This window comes from Symphalangus syndactylus, chromosome 17 (genome assembly GCF_028878055.3).
Source record: "Symphalangus syndactylus isolate Jambi chromosome 17, NHGRI_mSymSyn1-v2.1_pri, whole genome shotgun sequence".
Taxonomy (NCBI): Eukaryota; Metazoa; Chordata; class Mammalia; order Primates; family Hylobatidae; genus Symphalangus; species Symphalangus syndactylus.
In genome coordinates this window covers 27,307,214-27,318,362 of record NC_072439.2, presented here as the reverse complement: position 1 = coordinate 27,318,362, position 11,149 = coordinate 27,307,214, and the positions used below count along the sequence as shown (strand labels likewise).

Sequence of the window (11,149 nt, the reverse complement as noted above, 5' to 3'; positions counted from 1 at the left end):
AAGATCACGGATCGGGCCGGGCGCGGTGGCTCAAGCCTGTAATCCCAGCACTTTGGGAGGCCGAGGCGGGTGGATCACGAGGTCAGGAGATCGAGACCATCCTGGCTAACAGTGAAACTCCGTCTCTACTAAAAAATACAAAAAATTAGCCGGGCGTGTTGGTGGGCGCCTGTGGTCCCAGCTACTCGGGAGGCTGAGGCAGGAGAATGGCGTGAACCCAGGAGGTGGAGGTTGTGGTGAGCTGAGATCGTGCCACTGCACTCCAGCCTGGGGGACAGAGAAAGACTCCGTCTCAAAAAAAAAAAAGATCAGGGATCATAGATCACCATAACAGACATAGTAATAATTAAAAAGTTTGAAATATTACAAGTATTACTAAAATGTGGCACAGAGACACAAAGTGATCACATGCTGCTGGAAAAAAATGATACCAACAGACTTGTTCAATGCAGGGTTACCACAAACCTTTATAAATTGCAATTTATAAAAATTGCAATTATGTGTGAAGCACAACAAAGAGAAGTGCAATAAAACAAGGTATCTCTGTAATGAAATCTTAGAGAATTGTTAACATTACATGAAATAAACATGCACAGAATTGTTTTCAACATATATTTAAAGACAATTATTTAGAATCTTTTAAATGTGTATTAAAACTCAGAAGTTTTATAAATTTGAACTTTAAATTCTCCTCACAAGCTAGATAAGTTACTACATTCAGCTCTTCCTATGTTCTGCTCTTAATATTTGTGGCTTCTGCATCTGTAGATTCAACCAACTATAAATAGAAAAATTTTTTTTAAAACAGGATAGTTGTGTCTGTCCTGAACATGTACAGGCTTTCTTGTCAATATTACCTAAACAATGCAGTATAACAACTAGTTACATAGCATTTACCTTATGTTAGGTATTAAAAGTTACCTAGTATTATTCAAAGTATACGGGAGGATGTGTGTAGGTTATATTCAAATACTACACCATTTTATATAACGGACTTGAGGATTTGTGGATTTGGGTATGGGGTGGGAGGTCCTGAAACCAATCCCCCACGGATACCGAGGGACAACTGTATTTTACTATTACTATTATTTTTCCCATTTTTACATGGGAAAAAATGTAAGCATGTTGCATATATGATTGCAAGTGGGTGGCTAGTTCAGCATTGCTTAAATTACTGCTGGATAGCACCTCCTTTATTTTACATTTATGTCCACAGTACTGGATTCTCTACATTTTAACCATTGGCATAATTATCATTAATATAAGATATGTTTGGAAACAGTAATTGCTCTTGTATGAAATTACAAACTTATTAAACAATATTAAGGAATTGTTAACATGGTTAGGGTGGTAATGATATTATAGTTATATTTTTTATAGTTAACAGTTGTTATATTTAGGTGGTAGATATATCAATATGTTCAAGTTCCTTATACTATTCTTGGTTTTTTCTATGTTCTTGACATTTTTTATAATAAAAAAGTAAAAAAAAAAAAATGTTAGCACAAGATTGTTTCCTCACTTTCTCCTGAAATAATGTAGAGACACTGACAGAAGAAGAGATATTTTCATTCAATCTATTCTACTAGGAAAGAGATTTTTGAAGTAATGTTTTTAAAGTTTTACTCTGAAAGGTAAAACAGCCACATGTTGCATATTTATGTGTTTAAAACAAAACCTTGAATGAACTAATATTTTTCTACTTTGCTTTTTAGTGGAATATTTCAGATTATTTTTTCCAAAGAGGGGAAACTATTGAAAAAGAACTAAATAAGGAAGAGGCAGCACAGCAAAAGCAGGCAGAAGAGAAAGGAGTTGTTTTAAATCGGCCATTCCACCCTGCACCGCCATTTGATTGCTTGTGGTTATGTCTTTATGCAAAATTGGGTGAACTATGTGTGGATCCCCGTCCTGCTGTCAGGAAGAGTGCAGGGCAAACTCTGTTTTCTACAATTGGTGCGCATGGAACTTTATTACAGCATTCAACCTGGCACACTGTTATCTGGAAGGTATTGTAAAATAGATTGGACTATCAGCTTTTAATGAGACATGCTTATATATTAATACTTTTTCAGTTAAACTTATTTCTTTTAATTTTTAAAGAATTTCCATGCATTTGTGTATTTGACAAAACAGGAAATAACTGTGTCATATTGTAAATTGTACCTCATACAGAGCAAATTAAATACTAACAGCCTTATCTCTGTTTCTGTCTTCATCTCTTATTATCACTCTCGTGATTTCTGCCTTTGCCTTTCTCCTTTTTTTCCCCCCGTTTTCCCAAATGGTAAAAACCAGGAGTTACTAAACAACAAAGGGTAATCAATCCCTTACCATAGAGTGGAAAGCTTTTGGGGTTTTTGTTTGTTTTACTTTTGAGGTCTACTTATAGATATGTAATTTAATCAAAAGAGAATTTTATTAACAGATGAATATCAATAGCAATGAAGTTTACTTGTAGGCTCACCAAACAAAAGTAACCTCCAAATGGTATATTGTACATGTAATGTTTATTCATTAAATTACGTTTTCATTTTTTTCTTCTTTTGAAACTTCTAATAAAATCAGCAGTTTATTAGTGATCATTCCCTTTTTGCTAAAAGTCTCATCTTTTTTGTTCCATCTGTTCCATTATAATAAAATTCTGTTTTTATAATCCTTTCACTTGCTTTTGTGAGTTTTTCAAATTAATAGACCCCAAAATGTCTTCTTAAAAAATTAATGGGCTGGGCATGGTGGCTCACGCCTGTAATCCCAGTACTTTAGGAGGCTGAGGCAGCAGGATCACCTGAGGTCAGGAGTTCAAGACCAACCTGGCCAATATGGTGAAACCCCATATCTATTGTAGTAAAAGCCCTCTTTCCTTCTGTCTTCTATTTCAATTCCATCCCATAGTTCCTCCTCAGATCACAAACATGCTTAATTCTCCCATACAGTTTGTTTTTAATCTAATACTTTTCTGATTCTAATTTTCCTTTCAAGCAACTTCATTTTTTATCTTCTTGCTGCCTAATTCTTAATGATTTTCTTCTCACACCCCTTGCATTGTCTTATTTTCTGTAATTGATTTCCAGACTATTCTACTTCAGTCTCTTAAACATTAGAGTGTAACAGAATCACCTTGAAGACTTGTTAAAGCACAGAATGTTGAGCCACTATTGTCAGCCCTCCCCAAACATGAGTTTCTGATTATTTTGGCCTGGAGTGAGGCCTGAGAATTTGTATTTCTATCAAGTTCCTGGGTGAAGCTTGATGCTGCTGGTTAGTTCAGAGACCACGCTTTGAGAAACACAGAAATTATTCATAGGCTACAGTTGGTCTTTTTTTGTAAGTGAAAGATAGGGTCTTGCTCTGTCACTCAGGCTTGAGTGCAGGGGCCTGATCATAGCACACTACAGCCTTGACCTGCCAGGCTCAAGCGATCCTCCCACCTCAGTCTCTTGAGTAGCTAGGACTGTAGGCTCACACTACCAAGCCCAGCTAATTTTTAAATTTTTTTTTGTAGAGATAGTCTCACTATATTGCCCCGGCTGTTCTCAAACTGTAGGATTCAAGCAATCCTCCCCACTTTATGGCCTTCCAAAGCACTGGGATTGGCCGGGCGCGGTGGCTCATGCCTGTAATCCCAGCACTTTGGGAGGCCGACGTGGGTGGATCACAAGGTCAGGGCATTGAGACCATCCTGGCTAACACGGTGAAACCCCGTCTCTACTAAAACACACAAAAAAGCTAGCCGGGCGTGGTAGCGGGCGCCTGTAGTCCCACCTTCTCGGGAGGCTGAGACAGGAGAATGGTGTGAACCCGGGAGGCGGAGCTTGCAGTGAGCCGAGATCATGCCACTGCACTCCAGCCTGGGTGACAGAGCAAGACTCCGTCTCAAAAAAAAAAAAAAAAAGCACTGGGATTACAGGCGTGAGCCGTCTCCAATAATTCTACTTTTGTCCTGAACCCCTCTCCTTACCTTTGTGTGTGTGTGGTTTTTTTTTTTTTTTTAATTTTATTATTATTATTATACTTTAAGTTTTAGGGTACATGTGCACAATGTGCAGGTTTGTTACATATGTATCCATGTGCCATGTTGGTTTGCTGCACCCATTAACTCGTCATTTAGCATTAGGTATGTCTCCTAATGCTGTCCCTCCCCCCTCCCCCAACCCCACAACAGTCCCCGGAGTGTGGTGTTCCCCTTCCTGTGTCCACGTGTTCTCATTGTTCAATTCCCACCTATGAGGGAGAACATGCGGTGTTTGGTTTTTTGTCCTTGTGATAGTTTACTGAGAAAGATGGTTTCCAGTTTCATCCATGTCCCTACAAAGGACATGAACTCATCATTTTTTATGGCTGCATAGTATTCCATGGTGTATATGTGCCACATTTTCTTAATCCAGTCTGTCGTTGTTGGACATTTGGGTTGGTTCCAAGTCTTTGCTATTGTGAATAGTGCCGCAATAAACATACGTGTGCATGTGTCTTTATAGCAGCATGATTTATAGTCCTTTGGGTATGTACCCAGTAACGGGATGGCTGGGTCAAATGGTATTTCTAGTTCAAGATCCCTGAGGAATCGCCACACTGACTTCCACAATGGTTGAATTAGTTTACAGTCCCACCAAGAGTGTAAAAGTGTTCCTATTTCTCCACATCCTCTCCAGCACCCGTTGTTTCCTGACTTTTTAATGATGGCCATTCTAACTGGTGTGAGATGGTATCTCATTGTGGTTTTGATTTGCATTTCTCTGATGGCCAGTGATGATGAGCATTTTTGCATGTGTTTTTTGGCTACATAAATGTCTTCTTTTGAGAAGTGTCTGTTCATGTCCTTCGTGCACTTTTTGATGAGGTTGTTTGTTTTTTTCTTGTAAATTTGTTTGAGTTCATTGTAGATTCTGGATTACCTACCCCTTTGTCAGATGAGTAGGTTGAGAAAATTTTCTCCCATTTTGTAGATTGCCTGTTCACTCTGATGGTAGTTTCTTTTGCTGTGCAGAAGCTCTTTAGTTTAATTAGATTCCATTTGTCAATTTTGGCTTTTGTTGCCATTGCTTTTGGTGTTTTAGACATGAAGTCCTTGCCCATGCCTATGTCCTGAATGGTATTGCCTAGGTTTTCTTCTAGGGTTTTTATGGTTTTAGGTCTAACATGTAAATCTTTCCTCCATCTTGAATTAATTTTTGTATAAGGTGTAAGGAAGGGATCCAGTTTCAGCTTTCTACATATGGCTAGCCAGTTTTCCCAGCACCATTTATTAAATAGGAAATCCTTTCCCCATTTCTTGTTTTTGTCAGGTTTGTCAAAGATCAGATAGTTGTAGATATGTGGCATTATTTCTGAGGGCTCTGTTCTGTTCCATTGATCTATGTCTCTGTTGTGGTACCAGTACCATGCTGTTTTGGTTACTGTAGCCTTGTAGTATAGTTTGAAGTCAGGTAGCCTGATGCCTCCAGCTTTGTTCTTTTGGCTTAGGATTGAGTTGGCAATGCGGGCTCTTTTTTGGTTCCATATGAACTTTAAAGTAGTTTTTTCCAATTCTGTGAAGAAAGTCATTGGTAGCTTGATGGGGATGGCATTGAATCTATAAATTACCTTGGGCAGTATGGCCATTTTCACGATATTGATTCTTCCAACCCATGAGCATGGAATGTTCTTCCATTTGTTTGTATCCTCTTATTTCATTGAGCAGTGGTTTGTAGTTCTCCTTGAAGAGGTCCTTCACATCCCTTGTAAGTTGGATTCCTAGATGTTTTATTCTCTTTGAAGCAATTGTGAATGGGAGTTCACTCATGATTTGGCTCTCTGTTTGTCTGTGATTGGTGTGCAAGAATGCTTGTGATTTTTGTACATGGATTTTGTATCCTGAGACTTTGCTGAAGTTGCTTATCAGCTTAAGGAGATTTTGGGCTGAGCCAATGAGGTTTTCTAGATATACAATCATGTCATCTGCAAACAGGGACAATTTGACTTCCTCTTTTCCTAATTGAATACCCTTTATTTCCTTCTCCTGCCTGATTGCCCTGGCCAGAACTTCCAACACTATGTTGAATAGGAGTGGTGAGAGAGGGCATCCCTGTCTTGTGCCCGTTTTCAAAGGGAATGCTTCCAGTTTTTGCCCATTCAGTATGATATTGGCTGTGGGTTTGTCATAGATAGCTCTTATTATTTTGAGATACGTCCCATCAATACCTAATTTATTGAGGGTTTTTAGCATGAAGGGTTGTTGAATTTTGTCAAAGGCCTTTTCTGCATCTATTGAGATAATCATGTGGTTTTTGTCTTTGGTTCTGTTTATATGCTGGATTACATTTATTGATTTGCATATGTTGAACCAGCCTTGCATCCCAGGGATGAAGCCCACTTGATCATGTTGGATAAGCTTTTAGATGTGCTGCTGGATTCGATTTGCCAGTATTTTATTGAGGATTTTTGCATCGATGTTCATCAAGGATACCGGTCTGAAATTCTCTTTTTTTGTTGTGTCTCTGCCAGGCTTTGGTATCAGGATGATGCTGGCCTCATAAAATGTGTTAGGGAGGATTCCCTCTTTTTCTATTGATTGGAATAGTTTCAGAAGGAATGGTAGCAGTTTCTCCTTGTACCTCTGGTAGAATTCGGCTGTGAATCCATCAGGTCCTGGACTCTTTTTGGTTGGTAAACTATTGATTATTGCCACAATTTCAGAGCCTGTTATTGGTCTATTCAGAGATTCAACTTCTTCCTGGTTTAGTCTTGGGAGGGTGTATTTGTCGAGGAATTTATCCATTTCTTCTAGATTTTCTAGTTTATTTGCATAGAGGTGTTTATAGTATTCTCTGATGGTAGTTTGTATTTCTGTGGGATCAGTGGTGATATCACCTTTATCATTTTTTATTGCATCTATTTGATTCTTCTGTCTTTTCTTCTTTATTAGTCTTGCTAGCGGTCTATTAATTTTGTTGATCTTTTCAGAAAACCAGCTCCTGGATTCATTAATTTTTTGAAGGGTTTTTTGTGTCTCTGTTTCCTTCAGTTCTGCTCTGATTTTAGTTATTTCTTGCCTTCTGCTAGCTTTTGAATGTGTTTGCTCTTGCTTTTCTAGTTCTTTTAATTGTGATGTTAGGGTGTCAATTTTGGATCTTTCCTGCTTTCTCTTGTGGGCATTTAGTGCTATAAATTTCCCTCTACACACTGCTTTGAATGTGTCCCAGAGATTCTGGTATGTTGTGTCTTTGTTCTCGTTGGTTTCAAAGAACATCTTTATTTCTGCCTTCATTTCATTATGTACCCAGTAGTGATTCAGGAGCAGGTTGTTCAGTTTCCATGTAGTTGAGCGGTTTTGAGTGAGTTTCTTAATCCTGAGTTCTAGTTTGATTGCACTGTGGTCTGAGAGACAGTTTGTTATAATTTCTGTTCTTTTACATTTGCTGAGGAGAGCTTTACTTCCAACTGTGTGGTCAATTTTGGAATAGGTGTGGTGTGGTGCTGAAAAAAATGTATATTCTGTTGATTTGGAGTGGAGAGTTCTGTAGATGTCTATTAGGTCCGCTTGGTGCAGAGCTGAGTTCAATTCCTGGGCATCCTTATTAACTTTCTGTCTCGTTGATCTGTCTAATGTTGACAGTGGGGTGTTAAAATCTCCCATTATTATTGTGTGGGAGTCTAAGTCTCTTTGTAGGTCACTCAGGACTTGCTTTATGAATCTGGGTGCTCCTGTATTGGGTGCATATATATTTAGGATAGTTAGGTCTTCTTGTTGAATTGATCCCCTTACCATTATGTAATGGCCTTCTTTGTCTCTTTTTATCTTTGTTAGTTTAAAGTCTGTTTTATCAGAGACTAGGATTGCAACCCCTGCCTTTTTTTGTTTTCCATTTGCTTGGTAGATCTTCCTCCATCCCTTTATTTTGAGTCTATATGTGTCTCTGCATGTGAGATGGATTTCCTGAATATAGCACACTGATGGGTCTTGACTCCTGATCCAGTTTGCCAGTCTGTGTCTTTTAATTGGAGCATTTGGCCCATTTATATTTAAAGTTAATATTGTTATGTGTGAATTTGATCCTGTCATTATGACGTTAGCTGGTTATTTTGCTCGTTAGTTGATGCAGTTTCTTCCTAGCCTCGATGTTCTTTGCAATTTGGCATGTTTTTGCAGTGGCTGGTACTGGTTGTTCCTTTCCATGTTTAGTGCTTCCTTCAGGAGCTCTTTTAGGGCAGGCCTGGTGGTGACAAAATCTCTCAGCATTTGCTTGTCTGTAAAGTATTTTATTTCTCCTTCACTTATGAAGCTTAGTTTGGCTGGATATGAGATTCTAGGTTGAAAATTATTTTCTTTAAGAATGTTAAATATTGGTCCCCACTCTCTTCTGGCTTATAGAGTTTCTGCCGAGAGATCAGCTGTTAGTCTGATGGGCTTCCCTTTGTGGGTAACCCGACCTTTCTCTCTGGTAGCCTTTAACAATTTTTCTTTCATTTCAACTTTGGTGAATCTGACAATTACGTGTCTTGGGGTTGCTCTTCTCGAGGAGTATCTTTGTGGCGTTCTCTGTATTTCCCGAATGTGAATGTTGGCCTGCCTTGCTAGACTGGGGAAGTTCTCCTGGGTAATATCTTGCAGAGTGTTTTCCAACTTGGTTCCATTCTCCCCGTCACTTTCAGGTACACCAGTCAGTCGTAGGTTTGGTCATTTCACATAGTCCCATATTTCTTGGAGGCTTTGTTCGTTTCTTTTTATTCTTTTTTCTCTAAACTTCCCTTCTCGCTTCATTTCATTGTTTTCATCTTCCATCACTGATACCCTTTCTTCCAGTTGATCGCATCGGCTACTGAGGCTTCTGTATTCTTCACGTAGTTCTCGAAACTTGGCTTTCAGCTCCATCAGCTCCTTTAAGCACTTCTCTGCATTGGTCATTTTAGTTATACATTCGTCTAATTTTTTTTGAAAGTTTTTAACTTCTTTGCCATTGGTTTGAATTTCCTCCTGTAGCTCGGAGTAATTTGATCATCTGAAGCCTTCTTCTCTTAACTCGTCAAAGTCATTCTCCATCCAGCTTTGTTCCATTGCTGGTGAGGAACTGCGTTCCTTTGGAGGAGGAGAGGTGCTCTGCTTTTTAGAGTTTCCAGTTTTTCTGCTCTGTTTTCTCCCCATCTTTGTAGTTTTTTCTACTTTTGGTCTTTGATGATGGTGATGTACAGATGGGTTTTTGGTGTGGGTGTCCTTTCTGTTTGTTAGTTTTCCTTCTAACAGGACCCTCAGTTGCAGGTCTGTTGGTGTTTGCTAGAGGTCCACTCCAGACCCTGTTTGCCTGGGTGTGCGCAGCGGTGGCTGCAGAACAGTGGATTTTCATGAACCACAAATTCAGCTGTCTGATCGTTCCTCTGGAATTTTTGTGTCAGAGGAGTACCCGGCCAAGTGAGGTGTCAGTCTGTCCCTACTGTGGGGTGCCTCCCACTTAGGCTGCTCGGGGATCAGGGACCCACTTTAGGAGGCAGTCTGCCCGTTCTCAGATCTCCAGCTGCATGCTGGGAGAACCACTACTCTCTTCAAAGCTGTCAGACAGGGACATTTAAGTCTGCAGAGGTTACTGCTGACTTTTTGTTTGTCTGTGCCCTGCCCCCAGAGTTGGAGCCTACAGAGGCAGGCAGGCCTCCTTGAGCTGTGGTGAGCTCCACCTAGTTAGAGCTTCCTGGCTGCTTTGTTTACCTCAGCAAGCCTGGGCAATGGCATGCGCCCCTCCCCCAGCCTCGCTGCCGCCTTGCAGTTTGTTCTCAGACTGCTTTGCTAGCAATCAGCAAGACTCCGTGGGCGTAGGACCCTCCGAGCCAGGTGCAGGACACAATTTCCTGGTGTGCCTTTTTCCAAGCCCATTGGAAAAGTGCAGTATTAGGGTGGGAGTGACCCAATTTTCCAGGTGCCATCTGTCACCCCTTTCTTTGACTAGGAAAGGGAACTTCCTGACCCCTTGCGCTTCCCGAGTGAGACAGTGCGTCGCCCTGCTTCGGCTCAGCTCGCGCATGGTGCGCTGCACCGACTGTCCTGCACCCACTATTGGGCACTCCCTAGTGAGATGAACCCAGTACCTCAGCTGGAAATGCAGAAATCACCCGTCTTCTGCGTGGCTTATGCTGGGAGCTGTAGACCAGAGCTGTTCCTATTCGGCCATCTTGACTCCACCCCCTGTGTATTTTTTTGTTTTATTTTTTTGTTTTTGAGATGGAGTCTCGCTCTGTCACTCTGGCTGGAGTGCAATGGTGTGATCTCCGCTCACTGCAAGCTCCGCCTCCCAGATTCACGCCATTCTCCTGCCTCAGCCTCCTGAGTAGCTGGGACTACATGCGCCCACCACCACGCCTGGCTAATTTTTTTTGTATTTTTGGTAGAGACGGGGTTTCACTGTGTTAGCCAGGATGGTCTCGATCTCCTGACCTCGTGATCTGCCCCCCTCAGCCTCCCAAAGTGCTAGGATTACAGGCATGAGCCACTGCACCCGGCCAGCTTTGTTCTTTTCTTGTACATTACCCCATAAATCCTCAACTGATACCTGGCCAACATGATGAAACCCCATCTCTAGTAAAAATACAAAAATTAGCCGGTGTGGTGGTGGACACCTGTAATCCCAGCAACTCAGGAGTCTGTGGCAGGAGAATCACTTGAACCTGGGAGGCAGAGGTTGCGGTGAGGCGAGATCGTGCCATTGCACTCCAGCCTGGGTGATAGAGTGAGACTCCATCAAAAAAAAAAAAAAAAAAAAAAAGAATGTATAATTACCTCTATTGGTCAGTTTCCTCCAATATATAGGGATTGATAAGACTGTCAAGTATATTTTTGTGACACTTTGTAGATTCCTATGCTGTTGCTCCTGTGCTATTACTTAAGCTATATTATCAATACATTTTAAATGACATTTTTATAAATATTTAGGTACTCTTTCATCTACTGGACAGAGTTCGAGAGTCTTCTACCACTGCAGACAAAGAAAAGATTGAGTCTGGAGGTGGCAATATTCTCATTCATCATTCAAGGGACACAGCCGAGAAGCAATGGGCTGAGACATGGGTATTAACATTGGCTGGAGTAGCAAGGATCTTCAACACTAGAAGATATTTGCTGCAGCCTTTAGGTATACATACATTTTTTTCTGATTATACAAGTAATTAATGTTAAAAGAAATTTGGA

General features: G+C 40.6%; 1 protein-coding gene across 10 annotated transcripts in view; it reads left to right on the top strand.

Moving 5' to 3' along the window:
* MON2 (MON2 homolog, regulator of endosome-to-Golgi trafficking) overlaps positions 1–11,149 on the top strand; it is a 135,221-nt gene that overhangs the window by 85,958 nt on the left and 38,114 nt on the right. For all 10 annotated transcript variants that reach the window (XM_055251068.2, XM_055251066.2, XM_055251067.2 and 7 more), the window contains 2 exons: positions 1,716–2,009; positions 10,895–11,093. In XM_055251068.2, coding sequence (XP_055107043.1) covers positions 1,716–2,009; positions 10,895–11,093 — 493 coding nt within the window. The remainder of the gene's footprint in view (positions 1–1,715; positions 2,010–10,894; positions 11,094–11,149) is intronic.